Source organism: Camelus bactrianus, chromosome 6 (assembly GCF_048773025.1).
Source record: "Camelus bactrianus isolate YW-2024 breed Bactrian camel chromosome 6, ASM4877302v1, whole genome shotgun sequence".
In the NCBI taxonomy this organism is placed as follows: Eukaryota; Metazoa; Chordata; class Mammalia; order Artiodactyla; family Camelidae; genus Camelus; species Camelus bactrianus.
In genome coordinates this window covers 35,185,356-35,205,879 of record NC_133544.1, presented here as the reverse complement: position 1 = coordinate 35,205,879, position 20,524 = coordinate 35,185,356, and the positions used below count along the sequence as shown (strand labels likewise).

General features: G+C 34.4%; 1 protein-coding gene, 1 non-coding gene and 1 pseudogene across 5 annotated transcripts in view; 2 read left to right on the top strand and 1 right to left on the bottom strand.

Annotated features, from left to right (window-relative positions):
• The window catches only part of SLC38A6 (solute carrier family 38 member 6), a 59,612-nt gene that overhangs the window by 27,905 nt on the left and 11,183 nt on the right, over positions 1-20,524 (top strand). For all 4 annotated transcript variants that reach the window (XM_010962232.3, XM_074365433.1, XM_074365434.1 and 1 more), the window contains 4 exons: positions 2,914-2,992; positions 12,677-12,759; positions 13,343-13,401; positions 20,348-20,413. In XM_010962232.3, the coding sequence (XP_010960534.1) occupies positions 2,914-2,992; positions 12,677-12,759; positions 13,343-13,401; positions 20,348-20,413 (287 nt within the window). The remainder of the gene's footprint in view (positions 1-2,913; positions 2,993-12,676; positions 12,760-13,342; positions 13,402-20,347; positions 20,414-20,524) is intronic.
• LOC105074729 (small ribosomal subunit protein eS24 pseudogene) lies at positions 8,691-11,990 on the bottom strand (annotated as a pseudogene).
• Positions 15,914-15,986, top strand: TRNAS-AGA (transfer RNA serine (anticodon AGA)). Its single transcript has one exon. It is a non-coding gene; the product is annotated as a tRNA-Ser (tRNA).

The following is a 20,524-nucleotide window of genomic DNA, read 5'->3' as shown; positions in this document are numbered from 1 at the left end:
ATTTGTAATGGCTAAGTACCTGTCATCAAGGTATGTCTTTTAGCCCTAATGCTGGTTTTGGTGGTGCAGAGGCCAGAACCACTTCACCTAACCATGGCTCTTACAGATGACCCTGTTCCAGCCATTAATTTAGAGTACAGTGTGGTGTGTCTTATATTAGTCGTTTATGCTATGTATCGATGTCAGCCAAAATCATTTACAAATTCTTGCTTATGACCTGTGTCTAAGATAAGTCCTTAAACACTTCTTTATGCCATTAATAAAAGACATGAGACAAAAGGTGTGGCAGGCAGCTTTTGGATCTAGTGAACCTTTTGGTTGAAAACAATGACTAAATGAGCATTCCTACTGGTTTTGTATCTTTGAAACTTTTCCAGTTTACTTTATTGAGCTGGTTGTTCTTTCTGTGTAAATCTGATTGAGATGTATTTCCTAACTTAACGTATATTTAGTAATTTTTTTGTCTGTTTCTTTCTGTGTCACACATAATATGTTAAGGTGCTAGTCCTTGTGTGAAAGTTCACTCGTGGTTGGGAAAAAATAATGTCGACTGTGAAAAGGATAGTGTCTTCGTTTGTTTTACTTGCTTCGTCAATGGAATTTTTTCCCCATCATGAGTTCTGTGGTTTTGTAGCTCTTAAAACAGACACCAGCATTCTCTTAGAAAGAGGCAGTATTTTACATGTTTTATTATATTTATATCTTGTATGCCAAGATCTTTTTTGAGAAACATATGTTTGGTGAGTTCATATTTCTTGAAATATACATGATTCTTCAGACTGGAGTCTAATGAAATAGGACTCCCATTTGAAAACCAAAGAGTTAAGGCTACAACAGAGGGTAAAAGTGATCAAATGATTAGCCAGAGGCTAATAGAAATTCTGGGAAGAATGACAGATTGTATATTAGAAAGAAATATGATCTCATATTCATTGAAACCTTTTACAACTAAAGATCTAAAAGAAATAATAGAAAATTACTGAAAGAGATGAATGTCTGAAACTTTAGAAAAGCATATGGTATTGGATTAATCCAAGCAAGAAAGACTGATGGGCAGATAATAAATTACATTGTATAGGAAGTCTGCATTCCTTGTTTTCAAGGTACTTGTGTCTTTTTTTTTTTTTTTCTTGCAAGATATATTTAAGTAGCTCTAGGCTAGTTTCAGAATATTCAGTTCGTGATTTTCATCCTAACACCATATGTGTATGATTCTTTGGAACAGATAAAGTATTGTAAACAAAGACCCCAAATCCTTGAGTGGAGTAGGTTAATCTAAACCTTCCTTCTGTTCTGTGCCAAATTGATAGCATTTTTCCTCATGAGAATATGAACAATGTAGAATATCTTTTCACATACAATTAACTGTAATGCCCCGTAACTAACAGAACTGGAAGAATCGTACTGTACTTCTGCTGGGGGAAAAGCTGTGTTTCAACAGCTGTGCTTCTGCCAGGGAAAAAGAAGTAGTCATAAACTAGAAAATGTGAACATGTATATTTTCATTACAGAGAAGTGACTATTTACTTAACTCTCCTAAATTTTACTTTGCCATAAGTACATGTTGTTTTACTTAAAAAAAAATTGAGTGTATATGTTTGTATGTGTAAGGATTGCCTATCTTTATGTAAATTTATACACAAATTAGCATATATCCTTCTTTCTCCAGGATTGAGTGGTCACACAGCACTATAATAATTGGGAAGTTCAGCCACTTTTAATATGTTGATTGAGAAATACACATTCTTTTTCTTAAACTCTCTGAGCTTTTTAATCAGTTTTTCCCCAGATTTTTGCCATTCAGACTTGGCATTCATTTGCGTTCTTAGTTTTTGTAGGTCCAAGGAGAAAGTGAAATGTTTCCTGAAATATAAATAAGTAATAAAATTAACATGCACACAGAGTACACTCTATTCTTCATGGACATATTTTTGTTGGCTCTTTTGTAATATACACTTAATCTCTGGAGGAAAGAGATTATTACGCTGTTAAACCGACTCCAGATCATCTGAGTTTCTATATACTTAAGTATTTAAGTTTAAACTCAGGTATTTACATATAAATGAGTTCTGTATTCTGTAACCATATTAAAACATTTCCTAGTATATGATGGAAAGTTTATAAGATGTGGGTTTTTATTTTTTTATAGCTATACCAGAAATAGGATCATTATTAAAATACTATAAAAGCTAGTTATTTTTTTGGATCCTGTCTGATGGAATATGAGAAATAATGCTAGCTTCAGGTTTTGAGGGCATAATACAGATGAGCCCTGTTCTTAAAATGGAATAAAAGTTAAGTTTTGTCCCTTTAATATACTTAATAGTTTCAGTTGAATCTTTCCTAATCTGTTTTGGAGGACAATTTAAAATGTAACTCATTGTGCATTTTGGTATTGTTTGATGATAACATGTGTCCAAAATGGAAGAGGGGAGCAGACAGCAGCAGACAGAGAGAGAGAAAGTGAGACTTCTGGGGGAGGTCTCTCTCTAGTAAGAAAGAGCAAATAATCGAACTTACTAGCTATGCTTATTAAACTCCTGTTTCTACCTCAATTGTTGCTAAATTGACCTCTAATGCGTTGGACAGGGGGACAACATATGAGAGTTTTTGCAAATCTTCAAACAAAATTTCATTTATAAGTGGCCTATAATCAAGACCCTTTCTCTTATGTAAATAGTTTGCCCTGGACTTAAAATGTAAACAAAAGATGGCTAATGAACTTACCAATTATTCTTCTCTACAAAGTTATTTATTCCTGGTGTGTATCTGTCTTTGAGGATAGTCCAGTATGAGTTAATATTCCACATGTTGTCATATCCCTAATGGATATCTGTGTTTCTGGATAGATTATTCTTTAAATTGTTAAAAATTATAGAATTCTAACAGGCACTCTTTTTATTCTTTTTGCAGCTATGTCATCTTATCTTTTAATTATTAAAACAGAGCTTCCTGCAACTATTTCAGAATTTTTGTCTGGTGACTATAGTGGGTAAGAAAAAATATTTCACATTGTGTCCATTTATTTATAATTCAATAAATACCTACTAAGCCCTCATGGGAAGTAAAACAAATGTAGTCCCTGCCCATAAGACATTTACAAACTAGGCAGGGGCAGAGTAGTTAGAGGGAAGAAGACACTCAGCAGACAATTGGAGCTGATCGTTATATGCAGAGCACTGTGCTGTGACTCTTATGCGCCAGCGGAACCCTTGCATTCCATGGGGGTGTGGAAGGGCAGGACAGGTGTGAGCTAGCTCCTGGAGAAGAGTAAAGGGGAAATTTCTGTATCTGAAAGACTGAGGGGCAGGGAGACTGAAAGCACTGACAGTAAAGGTCTTAAACACAGAAGGGGAGTGGATAATATACTGTCACTTCTCAGCAGACCATAGTGATACGGGTAAATCATAGTGATAAAGTTACAGCTTCCTTGTGTGAGGTTCCTATTTTGAAGCATGATTTGAAAAAAAATTGCATCATTTCCTGTTTTTTAACAATGTTATAAATAATACTAAGCCACGGTGTATTGCCTTTCTCCTTTCTTATTTTAAAAATACTGGTTTCTAAAGACTATGGACGCTGTGCTCATTTCAGCAGCACATATACTAAGAACTATTGACTCATCTCTTTATGGGAAAAAAAAAACAAATTAATTATACTTTTCATTTTACTGCGAAGAACATGAAATTTTGAGAAAAGCAAACCCAAAAAGACAGAATAAATCCTTTTAATGATCATCATTATTTCATATAATTTCTAAAGGATGACACAAATACCTGTCAGGCTTTTACATTTAAATATGTCGTTATTTTGCTCCAATATTTGAACTTGTTGAGGATTGCAGGGCAAGTTTTCAAAATTGAGTTTTTAGCTTTTCCAACTTGGCTTCCATTTAAGAATTCTACTTAGACAACTGCAAATACACATTTATAAGGAAAATGTGGTACAGTTTAGAGCTCAATAGGAATCATCAAGAAAATGTGTTTGAAAAAAGGTAAGTACGAGCTCTTAATGATTTGAAGACATTGCCATGTGCCTTTGTAGTACTTCACAGTTTACAAGATTTTCACACATTATCACATTTGATGCTTACAACTACCTTGTTTTGTCTGTCGCTTTATCTAGTTACTTTTAAGTTTTATGCTCTTATTTTAATAAACAATTACTATGTGAAATCCCCTTTCCTTTTTCTGTAAAAATATTGAGGACAACTTCTATTACTCAAACGATCCTATGTGGTAAATTTCTTTTATACTTTATGGCTAAGAACGCAAGGCAATAAGAGATAAGATAAAGAATGTTAGACTAAGAATAAGAAGACATATTCTATCCATTTCATATTTAGTAATGTCAGGAAATTAATTTAAATTATTTTGGCCATATAACTTAATTTTGAGCCTGAGGTTTCTTCACTTGGCATAATGGTGGTACCAGCACTGCCTTCTTAACAAAGTTGTTGGGTTGACCAAATAAGATATTACACATACACATGCTTTTGTAAGCTGATAGCAGAGTGTAAATGTGGAGAATTCAGAAATTCCTTAATGTTGTATGTCAATTATACCTCAATTTTTAAAAATTCCAATAATTGTAACTATACTAAGGGTTGTTTTTCCATATTTGCTCTGAGTGCCAGGAAGGTCAGAGTCAAATTTGAATGTATTGCATAAACTATGTTAATCCTAGGAGTTGTCACATGTTCTCCTTTTTCTTGGTCCTGAATTTACGTGTTTTTCTTTTTTTAATTGTCATATGTCTTTGTGGAAGGAAGAGGAATAAAAATATATATACAGTTTTAGAAATAATTGAGGTGGTATGTGACAGAACTGCTGTTAAAACTTAAGTCTTCTTTCTTTAAAAGTGATACTTTACTGCAGCTTCACTTTAAATCAGTTGTCATTTACTTCGTTGGGGTTTTTTTTCCTGTGTGTTTTTAAAAATAAGTAAAAATTAACTCCCATCTTATTCATATTAGTAGAAAATGGATAACAATGTTATTTTGACATGTCAGAAATGAAGTTTTTTAAGTTTATATTTCAAAATACTGTGGCCAATTTGCATCATCTCTGTTACGATGTTTCAACATTGCTTTAACATTGTTTTTAAATTGCTCTTCTTTTTAATAGACTCATCTTGTTTTAAATGTAACATATATTCACTTATATTGGATTTTAAAGTTCTGAAAAACATTAATAAGTGACATATTAATTGGTTAGAATGCAGATAAATCATTAGTGTTTAAAGCTTAATGCTGTAAAATAATTAAGAAACATATGGTAATTGACTTAACTATCTAGGGCAGTTTATTTCTAGGAAGAGTTAACAGAGCAATATTTCTTTTATGAGATCAATATGATATTGATTCACTTTTGTTCTCAGGTTTGGATTACCATAAATTGCAGTTAAGATTCTTCAGGTGTGCTTATTTTCTGTGTTATCCGTGAGATTTGATGTACCTTTGTGAAAAATAAATCTTTACAAAGACATTATCAAAAAGAAACTGTATGTTCACAATATTCTAATTTCAAAAATTATTATTAGAAATTAGAAGCTATAAGACTTATATCAAACTTTTATGAGGCATCTGTATTTTTCATAGAATAACTTATATTTAAAAAATCTATGGCTGTTAAAAGTTGGAAGCTCTCTGTTAACATTTAATGATCTTGTCAGGGGAATATGATTGACACAATTAAGTTGTCTTGCATTTGAGTTACATAATTGATATGGGATGTGAATAAGATCCTAATTCAGAACATATGATAGTCTTGTTCCATTCCATTCAAGAATGAAATTAAAGCAACTTATAAATATATCTGGTTTTCATTAAAATATGGGGAAAAAACATCTGCATGCCAAAGCATTTGCAATACAGCTAAGGATCTATACTTTATATTTCATACTTGGAACATTTTTATCATATAGGATTAAATCCACAGATCAAACAAGTTTTCTAGGAAGTCTAAAACTATTTACTCTAATTCTTTTGGCTTAGAGAGACTGTATATTTAGATCACAGTGGGAAAACAAGGGTTCTGTTAGGTAACTATTTTTTCCCCCATTTAGGAAAAATCTTAAGGTTAGTATATTCCTCTAAAATCTTGATTTATAAAAATGAGCTTTTTGAGATTTCTTTGTACTGGCTTGTATTTCTCAGGCTGGGGTTTTATTTTGTAAGTTTAATCATTTCTGTTCCTTGGAAAGTGTACATTGCCAAATACAATTCAGTTGACCATGACATGCCCATGAAATTTAAAGTAACTTCCCTGTATGGTCTTTATTGTTGATAAAGGGTAAAGAAAAACAAACTGTCTTTACAGTTGGCTTTATTAACATAACTTAATAAAGATAAAAAATAATTAACAATAACCAGTAGCTAAACCAGGGACAGAGAAATTATATTTTGCAATAAAATTCTTTTTATATTAGGACTTGAAAGTTTAATCCTGTGAAGAGAAGCATGTAAAGAAGTCACAGTCTGGGGAAAATGAGTCAGTATCTGAAAAAATACCGTAAATTCAGAGTTCTCTATTCGAGGACATAGAAGATTTCCACTGCTTCTTTGACTATGGTCATCATCATCATCCTTTTGCTGATTCTGCAGACATAGAAAATGAACCAGATGATCTCTGAGGTCTCTTGTAGCTTGAGCATTCCATAACTCTGTGATTCTGAGTTACTGCCGGGAGAAAGTGATCTTCAGACCCACATTTCAGGGCTTTGGGTAGACGTGTGGCTTCTGTGGACATGAATGAATTGTGATGTGAAGTAGTATAAAGTTATAAAGTTGTACTATATTATGGTACATGTTACAAAGGTCAAGATTTCAAAGTGTTCCTAGGATTCTCATGGTCCTGAGGATTAACATGCTTGCTCTGGCCAACTCTACCTTCCTGACAGCAGGCACAGCAGAGCTAACAGATGGAATCTGCTTTGGTGCTCCTTTGGGCCTTTTTTGCTCCTGGATTGCAACTGTCTGGGTCTTATTTGGGTCCCAGAAGGAAAGAGATTTTAGGCATACAGCCCTGGGCTTTTTGCCAGCTTTAGAAATTTAGTTGCCAGGTGTTCTTCAATGAGGGATATTTTGAAGTTCCCGTTTTCATACTTATTCAAGAGTGACTAGAAGATGAACATGCCAGGTATCATGTTGTACTTGTAATCTGTGTGCTCTTAGACCCTCCTGGGTACAGGAATTGTGGGGCAGAGAGCACAGCTTCAGGCTTATTAGCTGGAAGTGCTTGTGCATAGGTTTTGGTTTCTGGCACGAGCATTCCCTAAAGACATGAGTTACGATGGGGAAGGGAGAGCTGTGATCACAGTGGTGTTTCTGCTGTTGCTCCTTCTCTTGCTCTGTTAAAGAGGAATTTGTCAGCACCCAATAGTACTCTTTAAAGATATAATAAAGAGGAATTCCTCATAAACCAGTGTGTAAGAGACACAGTGAATCATAAAGTTTGTGTTAGAAGCCATGGGTTGAAGCCCATGTAGAGGAAAACCTTTTCTTTCCTTTTTTTTCAAAATTGAATTATAATTGACAGATAACATTGTGTAATTTTAAGGAGTCCAGTGTGTTGATTTGCTACCCTTATATATTACAATGTGATTATCACCGTAGTGTTAGCTAGCACCTCCATTACTTCACATGATTACTATTTCTTTTTTTTGATGAGAACATTTAAGATCCAGTTTCTTAGCAATTTCCAGGTATGTAAACCAGTTTTGTTAACTATAGGCACATTGTTGTGCATTAGGTCCTCTGAACTTATTCATCCTCTAACTACAAGTTTGTACCATTCAACTAACATCTCCTTGGTTCCCCTACCCCTCAGCCCCTGGTAACCATAATTCTACTCTGTTTCTATGAGTTCAACTTTTTTCGACTCCTCATATATGTGATATACACTATCTGTCTTTTTCTGTCTAACTTACCTCACTTAGCATAATGCCCTCAAGGTCCATCCATTTGTCACAAATGGCAGAAGTTCTCTTTCTTGTGGCTGAATACTATTTCATTGTATATAAACCACATATTCTTTACACATTCATCCATTGACAGACGCTTAGGTTGTTTCCATACCTTCGCTATTATGAATAATGTTGGATCAGTCATTTGGTAGTTTCATTTTTAATTTTTTTGAAGAACCTCCATGCTGTTTTCCATAGTAGCTGAACCAATTCACATTCCCACCCACAGTGCACAAGGCTTCCCTCTTCTCCACATCCTTGCCATCCTTGCCTCCACTTGTTACCTCTTGTCTTTTCGATGATACCCATCCTAACAACTGTCAGGTCATATTTCATTGTGGTTTTGATTTGTATTTCCCTGATGATTAGTGATCCTTAGCAACTTTTCATGTGCCTTGTGGCCATTCATATATCTTCTTTGGAACAACTGTCTATTCATTTCCACTGCCCATTTTGAAATTGGATTGTTTGTTTTGCTATTGAATTGTAAGAGTTCTTTTTATATTTTTGATATTAACCCTTTATCAGATATATGATTTGTAAGTATTTTCTCCCATTCCATTGATTGCTCTTTTCATTTTGTTGATTTTTTTTGTTTTTGATGTAGTCCAATTTATTTTTACTTTTGTTGCTTATGCTTTTGGTGTCATAGTCAAAAAAATTGTTGCCAAGACCAATGTCAAGGAGCTTTTTCCTTGTGTTTTCTTCCAAAAGTTTTATAATTTGAAGTCTTAAGTTTAAGTCTTCAATCTATTTTGAGCCAATTTTTGTGAGTGGTGTAAGACAGATTTCATTTTTCTGTGTGTGGCTATCTGGTTTTTCCAGTACCATTTATTGAAAAGACTTTTCTCCACTGAACATTCTTGCCTCCCTTGTCAAATATTAGTTGACCATAAATGGTGTTGGGCTGGGTGATATTTTTAGGCTCTCCATTCTGTCCTTTTGGTCTGTTTATTTTTATGCCAGTCCTATACCACTTTGATTACTATAGCTTTGTAGTAGAGTTTGAAGTAGCTTTGTTTTCTTTCTCAAGATTGCTTTGGCTATTTGGAGTCTTTTATAGTTCCATTCAAGTTTGAGGATTGTTTGTTCTATTTTGGGAAAAAAAAAGTCATTGGAATTTGATAAGATGTTGCATTGAATTTATATATAGCTGTGGATAGTATGGACATTTTAACAGTATTAATTCTTCTGACCCACAAACATAGACAGGATATCTTTCTGTTTCTTTGTGTCTTCAATTTCTTTCATTTAATTTTAAGTCTTATAGTTTTCAGTGTACTAATCTTTCGCTTCCTGGGTTAAATGTTCATAAGTATTTTATTGTGTTCATGCTATTGTGAATGGGATTGTTCTCTTTATTTCTTTTTCAGAAGTACGCTTTGTTAGTGTATAAAAACACAACTGATCTCTGAATATTGATTTTGTTTCCTTCAGCTTCACTGAATTTGTTGATTAGCTCTAACAGTTTTTTGGTTGACGTCTTTGGGATTTTCTGTATATATGATCATATCTGCAATAAAGACAGATTTACTTCTTCTTTTCCAATTTGGATGCCTTTTATTTCTTTATCTTGCCTGATTGCTCTGGCTGGGACTTCCAGTACTATTTTGAGTAAGAGTGGTGAGAGTAGGCCCCCTGATCTTGTTCCTGCTCCTAGAGAAAAAGCTTTCAACCTTTCACTGTTCAGTGTGATGTTAGCTGTGGGCTTGTCATATATGGGCTTTACTACGTTGAAATATGTTTCTTCTGTACCCAGTTTGCTGAGGATTTTATCATGAAAGGAAATTGTACTTTGACACATGCTTTTTTTTACATCTATTGAAATGATCATAGGACTTTTATCTTTCATTCTGTTAATGTGCTATATCATATTGATTGATTGGCATATGTTGAACCATCCCACAGATAAATCCCACTTATCATTGTGTATGAGCCTTTTAATGTGCTGTGAAAGTGCTGTTGAATTTGTTTTGCTAACTTTTGTTGAGAATTTTGCGACTATATTCATTGGGGATATTGGTCTGTAGTTTTCTTTCTTTTTTTTTTTTCTGAGTTTTTAGATTATTAATCCTCTCATGAAAAATGTGCACAGTCACCACAAATACAGTCACTGCAGAATCTTTACTCCTTTTTGCCAGCACCAACGTTGGCCTTTGCAGTCCCCCTGACTTTCTTCGTCCTGTTCTTCCATTCCTTTCGCTGTTTCCTTGAGGTCTTTTTCTTCTCATACAGGCCATGTCTTGCAAATCTGTGTTTGGGTTCTTTTTTCTTCTTGTAATCCAAGGAATCAGAAATCATGCCAAAGCCAGTTGTCTTGCCACCACCAGAATGGGTCTGAATCCGAATACAAAGATGGCATCTGGCATAGTTTTGTACATTTTGGCTAGTTTTCCCGTAATTTCTGTCTTACGTACTGTTGCCTTCCCAGGGTGAAGGACATCGATGACCATTTGTTTCCGCGGAAGTAGTCGGTTGGTCATGAACTTCCTGGTCCAGATAGTTACTGTGTTGCTTATGATGGCAGCTGATCCTCAAGCCTGTAGGTTTCTTTTTTTGTAGTGTCTTTCTGTGACGTTGGTAGTAGGCCTTGTAAAATGAGCTTGGGTGTGTTCCTTCCTCTCCAGTTTTTTTTTGAAAGACTTTGAGAAGCATTGGCATTAATTTTTCTTTAAATATTTGGTAGAATTCATCAGTAAAATCATCTGGTGCTCGGCTTTTCTTTGTTTGGTGGTGGGGGTAGGGGGTTGATTATTAATTCAATGTCCTTATTCATTATTGATCTGTTCATTTTTTTTTAATTCTTTATGATCCAGTCTTGGTATATTATATATTTATAGGAATTTATCCATTTCCTTAATTTAACATGGCATTGGGAGACTGACTACTTGGTAGAGAAAGGATGTTATTGCCAACTGGAAATTCTGAGAGCATCTACCAAATGATTTGAAAAAGTAATACCTATTATCTTTGATGTTCTCAGCTCTGATATTAGCATGTATTTTACTTTGTTACTATTGTGCATGTGTATGTATGCAGATGTTTCAGTGCAAAAATATGACAGCCATGTTATAGAAAATTTAGAAGAGAAAGCAAGTAAAAATTATACATAATACCATCTGTTACCTAATCACTGTTTTCATTTTATTTCCTTTGAATTTTTACCAAAAAGCATTTTTAAAACATAGTTAATAATCTTTATTTTGTATTTCTATCATTAGCATATTTCATTTTACTAAATTGTCTTTTTTAAGCTGCTTAACATTCCATTGAGTATGCTGTTTTTTAACGTAAACATTTTCTATTGTTGAATATATAGAATTTCGCCCAGCTTTTTAATATTATAACAGTGTATTCACAGCTTCATGTACATAGAATTCTTTATATTATAGAGGATTTTCTTAGAGTAGATTCCCACATTTTTATTGTTCTTTCTGCATATTATTAATGTTTTTCCAAAAGATAGGGCTAACTGACAGATCACTAGCAATGTGTGAAGGACCAGTTATGCCATATCCTTGAATTATTTTCTAAATAATTTTACTCATTTAATTTCAACAGCTTTATTATTTATTTCTTTAATTAGCACCAGAGATTGGAATTTCCTACATGTGTATTTACTAGTTCTTTCATGAATTGTTTGGTTTTTTTATATACTAAAGTAAAGTCTTTATTATTAAAGTCTTGGGGAATTAACTCTAATTTTTAAAAAACTTCAACACATGTATTTTTATATTGAAAAATTAAAACCATGTGTATGCAAACAAGGAGAAAGTAAAAATTTCTCATAGTGCTGCTACATAGAATTATCTACGTTTGGTATTTTAAGTATATCCTTCTGACTTTTTAATGGGTATCCAGTTCTTTTTAATAATCCAATATACTGTTACACTTTCAATCTACCTTTTTTTATTCAGTATTCTAATGCCTTTATATGAAAAATGTAATATTTTTTTCCTAGTAATTCATGTCCTTTTTTGAAAATTTGACAAATACAGAAAACTGTAAGAAGAAAAATTACCCATCATCCTACCATCCAGAGATAATGGCTATCAGTATATTGCAGTTCTGTTCCATTTTTAATGAATCTATATTTTCCCTCAAAATTGCTCTCATACTAAATATATTTATGATACATTCATTATATTATTACACTTGTAAAATTTTTTTTTAATAATTATCCCATAGGTCCATAATTTATTTAAAATTGTCATGGCCTTAAATATTTGTTTCCAATTTTCACCATTTTAAATGTTTTCGGTAAGCATCTTTTTACAAAAACATTTGTTCTTATTGCTGATTGTTTCCTTTTTTTAAATAGTCTTTGGTAAGTGTTAAATATTTGACACTTTCAGTGTCTCTTGCCAAATTTCTTTCCAGAAAGATAATTTACACAGTTTATACTTTCACTAGTTTTGTATACATCTCATCACTCTTCACTCACATTGTCTATTACCTTAGTTTAAAATAATTGCTAATTTGGTAGTTGAGAAATGGCATCTCATTGTTTTGATACATTTCTTAAATGTAAATCCATTAATAAGAATAATAGGATTCCACAAGAACATATTTTAACAAAAGGAAGTAGGCTTTTCCCACCAGGTGGTTGTAATGGTTATAATGTGTGAGTGAGTGAGTGCGTGAGTGTGTGTGTGTGTAAACACAAACAGTGGAGTTCTGTGCCTAAAATAGAACTTTTTTCTCCTAATAGGTCTTGGTATCTTGATGGACAAACACTACTAATAATCATTTGTGTTGGCATCGTGTTCCCTCTTGCACTTCTTCCTAAAATAGGTAAGTCTTTATAGAGGAAGATGTTATTGATTTAGAAGAAAGGAGGGGGGCGGTGAGGACAAAGGGAAAGAGAAAGAGACAGAGAAAGCAAAAGAAAGAAAGGGAGAGAGAAAGAAAGAAGGAAAGAAAGGAAGGAAGAAAGAAAGAAAGAAAGGGAATATTATTAAAAATAATATTCAAGGGCTTTTAAATTTCACAGTACCACATTTTTAGCAGAAGGTGGTTGTGAATAACTCTGAACTTGGATTTATTTTAGGTTATTCAGGCTTCAGCCCTGCCTAGTTAACCTGTTACTTGGTTTGCAGTAGTATTTTGTCTGCCCCACTAAAATAAAATCTTTACAGCGGAACATTAAAGAGCAGCCTTCCCCTACAGTGTACTATTAGTGGTAAGCCAGTTCCAATTCTGCTGTACAGAGCTACATAAATGATCTGTGACAGATAGTTGGAATGTTGTTATTCTCAGCCCTAAGCCCCAGATACCAAGCACTGTAATAAAAAACATACCCAAGATGTATAGCTTTAGCTGCACATTAGGATCACTTTCCTTATAAATTGCTTTTTATTTTACTGTTATTTTACAGGCTTTCTTGGCTACACAAGTAGTTTATCATTTTTCTTTATGGTGTTCTTTGCTCTTGTGGTAAGTTTAAAATATCATGTATTACTTACCTCCTCACCAAAATTGAACTCATTGTGTTAATGTCTTTTTTTCTTTTCACTCTGTTTTGTGTTGGGAGAGTATCCCATTTTATTTCAATGTGTTATTAAAAGCACTTTTGTTCTGCCAGGCCATTTCCTTCATTGTATCTATTTTGAAGAGGCTTAGCTAGAATAGCATTTCAAATTCAGTTTCTCTCATGGTTAACTAGAGAGAAACATACCAATTCCGTTAAAACCTTAGATGGAGTTGAATTCTTTGAGTAGGTGTGTGTATTCATTTATTTCTGTTCAATATTGTGTGTATATGTCTGTGTGTTGGAGGGGGTCCTGAAGCATGAGAATCAGGCCGATTCTAATCTCTAAAATCAATTTGATCCTAGTCATCTTGATTTTGAAACTTTGTCCCATTAATGAAACCAGAGCTTTGGGGACTTAACCATTGAGGAGATGTAATAAGAATTGGGGTGCCTGAATTCTGTCTGTCTGGTTGATTCATGTGGTTAAGCTTTCATAAAAAGACTTCTGCAAAGGAACATTTTTTTCGCATGTGGAATATTTTTTAAAATTAGCTAATTTTATTATAATATTAGGAAAATATGTCTCAGATGATAGACTTTGTCTTAATATTTATAAAATAATTTAATAAAAAGATAAAAGAGAATTTGAATTTCTTATTTCCTTTTAAGTCTTCTAAAACAGATTTTCAAATATTGTATCTTTGTGTGAAATTTTGAAAATTCTTTTTCTCTTTGCATTGTAGTTTATTCCATAGTCATTACCTGTCAATCTTCTTTAAACTTGCCAAGAAGATACATATCTCAATGGCTTGATTAAACTCTTAAAATGATAAGCTTGATTACACTCTCCTTTGTTATTAAGAAATGAATGGAAAAAAAAATGCCATCCAAAAGAGCAAGACAACACATCATCAGTTAAACCATATAGTAGAGCCAGATTCCCAAGCTGTCAGAACAATCTAGGATGCATTTAATTTAGGCTAAACTATCTTCTGGGAAACAAGGATAAAACAATTTGAGATTATTTAAATGAAGCGAAAGTGCCCCTGGTTTCAGTGTACAGAAGTAGTTACACTTTAATAAATGCTGTTAAAACTAAAAATACTTCACAGTGTTTACATTTAATCATTTGTTGAATTTATCAACATTAAAATCATTGCCCTTTCCCCACAATTGTCTGACTTATATCTTACAAGTAAGTAATTGAAGATACACTTTTTAAAAATACTGTTTTCATTCTATTTTATTGAGATATAATTGATATATAATGGTGTATAAGTTTAAGGTGTGCAGCATAATGACTTGATTTAAATGTACTGCAAAATGATTACCACAATAAGTTTACTTAACATCCATAAACACACTTTTTAGGTGCCACATTAAGAAGGAAACAAGTATTTTATTGTAATTTGATTGTTGAGAACCATCTGCATGGTTAAGAGTGGCGAGTGGCATATATCTGCAAATATAATGTATGGATATTAAAGAGAATCAGTATAGATAACATTGAATGTTTTCCTCACAGATAATCAACAGTACAAGCGTTGCATAGGTAGGAGTAATCTGGGTTTTATAGCCCATAGTTTGAAGCAGGTAGAACGTACTGATACAACATGTCTGTTGCAGTTTTCACGGTATTCATTTCTGTCATGGCAGATACTCTCTAATTTGATGCAGACTCCTACTGTAACTGTCATGTGGAAACAATATCCTTATTCAGCATTTACAGTCATGCTTTACAGACCATCTGCTCAGATTTTTACCTGTGAGCATGATTTGAATTTCGTCTACAGTGGGACAATGAAGACGGGACATTGAAGACACTCTGTATACTTTTTTCTTAATTCTCTTTTTAGTTGGCATGTAGGCATACCTCCGAGATATTACGGGTTCAGTTCCAGAACACTGCAATAAGACACTTATCGCAATAAAGCAAGTCACACAAATTTTTTGTTTTCCCAATGCATAAGAAAGTATCTTAACACTATACTGTAGTCCATTAAGTGCACAATAGCATTATGTCTAAAAAAAAAAAATGTACGTGCCTTAATCTAAAAATACTTTATTGCTAAAAAATGCTAATTGTCATCTAAGCCTTCACCGAGGTGTAATCTTTTCTGCTGGTGAAAGGGCTGGCCTCGATATTGATGGCTGTTGACTGATCAGGATGATGGTTGCTGAAGTTTGGGGTGACTGTAGCAATGTCTTCAATTAAGACAGCAATGAAATTTGCTGCATCAGTTGACTCTTCCTTTCATGAACCGTTTCTCTGCAGCACGCAGTGCTGTTTGATAGCATTTTACCCACAGAACTTCTTTCAGAATTGGAGTCAGTCCTCTCAAACCCTGCCACTGCTTTATCAACTAAGCTTATGTAATATTCTAAATCCTTTTTAGTCATTTCAACAATCTTCATAGCATCTTCACCAGGAGTAGATCCCTCCTGAAGGGATCTCAAGAAACCACTTTCTAGGGGGGAGGGTATAGCTCAGTGGTAGAGCATGTGCTTAGAATGCATAAGGTCCTGGGTTCAATCCCCAGTACCGCCATTAAAAAAAAAAACAAAACCACTTTCTTTGTTCATCCATAAAAAGCAACTCTGCATGCATGAAAGTTTTATCATGAGGTTGCAGCAGTTCGGTCACATCTTCAGGCTCCACTTCCAATTCTAGTTCTCTTGCTCCTTCTATCACATCTGCAGTGACTTCCACTGAAGTCTTGAACCCTCAAAGTCATCCATGAGGGTTGAAATCAACTTCTTCCAGAGTTCTATTAATGTGGATGTTTTGACCTCTTCTCGTGAATCACACATGTACTCAATGGCATCTAAAGTGGTGAATCCTTTCCAGAGGTTTTCCACTTACTTTGCTCACATCCTTCAGAGGAATCACCATCTCTGGCAGCTATAGCCGTATGAAATGTTTTCTTAAAGGATAAGACTTGAAAGTCAGTATTACTCTTTAATCCATGGGCTGCAGAGCGAATGTTACTTCAGCATGAGAACAACATGAATCTCATTCTCCATCCATCAGAGCTCTGGGTGACCAGGTGCAGTGTCAATGAGCAGTAATATTTTGAAAGGAATCCTTTTTTTCTGAGCAGTAGGTAGCCACAGTGGGCTTAAATATTCAGCAAACTATACAGTTGTGTTGTCATCCAGGCTTTGTTGTTCCATTTATAGAGAGCACAGGCAGAGTAGATTTAGCATAATTCTTAAAGGTCCTAGGATTTTGGAATGGTAAATGAGCATTGGCTTTACTTCAAGTCACCAGCTGCATTAGCCCCTAACAATAGGGCCAACTTATCCTTTGAATATTTGAAGCCAGGCATTGACTTCTCCTCGCTAGCTATGGAAGTCCTAGATGGTGTCTTCTTCCAATAGAAGGCTGTTTGGTCCACATTGAAAATCTATTGTTTACTGTTTCCACCTTCATTAATGACCTGAGTTAGATCTTCAGGATGATTTCTTAAACCTTCTACATCAGCACTTGCTGCTTCACCTTGTACTTTTGTGTTATGGAGCTGTGGCTTCTTTCCTTAAACCTCATGAACCAATCTCTTCTAGCTTCAAACTTTTCTTCTACAGCTTCCTTACCTCTCTCAGCCTTCACAGAATTGAAGAGAGTTAGGCCTTGCTCTGGATTAGGCTTTGGCTTAAGGGAATTTTGTGGCTGGTTTGATTTTCCCTCCAGATCATTAAAACTTTCTCCATATCAGCAATAAGGCTGTTTCACTTTCTTATCATTTGTGTGTTCACTGGAGTAGCGCTTTTCATTTCCTTCAAGAACTTTTCCTTTGCATTCACACCTTGCCTAACAGTTTGATACAAGAGGACTAGCATTTGGCCTTCTCAGCTTTCAGCAAGCCTTCCTCACTAAGCTTAATCATTTCTAGCTCTTGATTTAAAGTGAGAGACGTGCAGTTTTTCCTTTCACTTGAACTTAGAGGCCACTATAGGGTTGGTAATTGGCCTAATTGCAATATTATTGTGTCTCAGGGAATAGAGAAGTCTGAGGAGAGGCAGAGAGGCAGGGGAAGTGCCAGTCAGTTGAGCAGTCAGAACTCACTCAACATTCATGCAGTAAGTTTGCCATCTTATGTGCACAGTTCATGGCACCCCAAAACAGTTACAGTAGTAGCATCAAAGATCACGGATCACAGATCACTGATCACTATAACTAATATGATAATAGTGAAACAGGTTGAAATACTGTCAGAATTACTAAACTGTGACACAGAAACATGAAGTGAGCAAATGCTCATGAAAAATGGTGCCTATAGGCACGGGGCTGACACAAACCTTCAATCCATAAAAAAAACCACAGTATCTGCGCTTCGCACAATAAAATGAGATGTGCCTGTATTTATTTTAGACTCTCTAAGTAATTGGGTTTTAAAATACATAGTGATTAGGAAAAGGGAACATGTATATATTAACCCAAAAATTTTTTTGAAGAATTCCAATTTTATCATTGATTATTTTTGTCAATATGTATTTGTGAATCTGTATAATATTATATTACATTTTTAAAAAATCAATTCAGAAAATTATTATTTTCTGAAGTTATGCTCTCTGAATAATGCAAATCAAAACCTATACTTGTATCTGGTGTCCCAGTTCCTTATTTTGCTTAAAAATTTTTGACATAAATTTTTGCCCCTGCTGAAATAGTGAAAATTTTAAAAGTAAATTTTATTTTAGCAGTGGCTGAAATGATGGTAACTTTTTTGGTCCATTTTGAACATAAATGAATTTCCATTTTTTTCTAAAAGTTCTGTCTTGAATACAGATTAGTATTCTAATACTAATATCTGAAATAATATTTTAATAAGTCAGTAGTGAAAATAGAGAGCTGTTTGAATGGATTTGGGTCAGGCTTGGGTTTCCTTCTGCTGAGCACTATGGCAGACATTATAGAGTTGTGAGAATTTCACCTGGACACTACTCTTAAGGATCCATCAATCTAGTTGGGGAAATAAGATAAATTTATTAGGAACAAAACAGAGAACAATGTAGTCAATACATAATAAAGTGTTGATTAATTTGCTTCAGAATTACAAGAGTTGAGAGAAGGATCTCCAACAGCTAGAATAAAGAAGGATGTGGAAGGAAATAAAACTTGAGCTGAGCCTTGAAAAGTGAGAAGAACTTGGAGCAGAGAGAAGGGCCTTTTGTGCAACTGAAGAAGTGTTTTTAATGCTTAATCTTCTTTTTCCCCTCGTCTTTCTTTCTAACACCTGAAGTTGTCTTCTTACAGTGTTCTGCCTTCAGTCTGAGCAGGGCTTCCGCTTACTCTTTGGGCTGGGTGTCTTCCATTCCTGTTTTATACTTCTGCTTTATAGGACATCACTTCTGCCCACCCAGCTCCACCCACAGGCTTGAGGTTGGGATGGGTCTCTGCAGAGAAATTAGCTGTAATAACTGAATTTTATGTTAACATAAAATCAGGTTGCTAATAATATTTTCTAATTAATAAAAAATAATTATATTGTATTTGGGAACATGTTTTGAAATATTTTGATTTGCAAGGCTAGTAATAGCAGCTGATAAAACAAATGAGGTAGCTCATATACCGACCTTATCCAAGTATCTGGTACACAAGCAGTAAATGCTGGGATGCTGCTGCTGCCAACCACTGTCAATAGGGGGAAATGTGAGAAGCTGAATTTGGAGCAGGGCTGAACAGAGACCAGTAACCACCATGATTCAACCTCCACCCCATCCTCATCCTTTCTGGGGAAACACACCAGAAAAAAAAACGGTGAAATTATCACTTTTGATTTTTTTCCTTTCCTCTTGATAAATTGACCATTTAGTTTTATTTCATATTGAAAACTTACCTAGAAATGTTAAAGCAACTTGCCCTAGTTTATCCGTACAGTTCCTCCCCCCACCCCCACCCCAGCTTGGTGAGGGTTTTAATTAAGAGAAGTTTTTTAGTTCACTCATTACTTAATCCTAAAAGCATATGTTGTCCTTAGGTTTGTTTTGTGTCACTGCATAAAATTTTGATTGAATCAATTCAAATCCCAAACTAGATAAATACCAAATAAGAATAGTATTTACTTACTGGCCTTCTGCTGAGAAGGACAGATGCTTCCTTTATTCTCCTTAGCTCTTTTGTTTGCTGGGTTTCAGCCTGGAGCAAGTATTTACAGAGTAATTAGTGCCCTGAAACAACTACAACAATGGTAATGTTGACATAACCCAACTGTAGGGTTAGGAGCAGGTTATGTCGACAATTAAGTATAAAATCCTGAAACATTTTCATTTATTGTTTCTAGGAAGTAGCATCCTTCTGGATTTCTTTTAATTAAAAAATATATATATTTTTACCAGTTCTAGTTCCCTAGCTGTGTGCTCTTACTCTTAGCCAGCTTCATTCACGTTCACCAAAAGTAAGATACCTCTGAAAAAGCAAGGGAGGGGACAGTGCTTATACTTCAGAAATCCCTAAGCCTCTCCCTTTGCACCTGCCTGTGGCCATTTCCAAAACTACTAAAACTGTTTTTTATCTGCCATTGATGCCAAGTCCACAAATAGCCATATTCTTGTTATTTTGTCACTAAAAAAAGTCATGTTCCCATTTTGAGTTGCATTTTTTAAAAAATGCCTTGATACTATTGGAGTTTTGAAAGTTGACACAAGAGTACTCTCAGTCTTTAATGGGGGAGATCTCCATGAAACAGAGACGCAGGACCTCCGTCCTCCCCCTCCGCAGGTGACCGTGTCAAATGATGACCCCATTCTAACAGGGAAAATTATAGGAACAGAGACTCTTCTGTTAGTTAGCATATTATTTGGTATGGTGTTAGATTAATTGAAATAATGATAACCTATTTGAAATTTGTTTCTTGTCATGCATTTTATAAGATACAACCTGAGTGCTGATTCTACTCACTCTTACAGATAATAATTAAAAAATGGTCCATCCCCTGTCCTCTGACATTAAATTATGTGGAGCAACACTTCCAGGTAATTTTTTTGAAGTTTCTTCCTTTTCTTTTTTTAAGTTAAAAAGAAAAAATCTAACTAATAGTGATTTTTTTTCCTGATTAATAAAAAAGTAATGGCAATATTGCATTT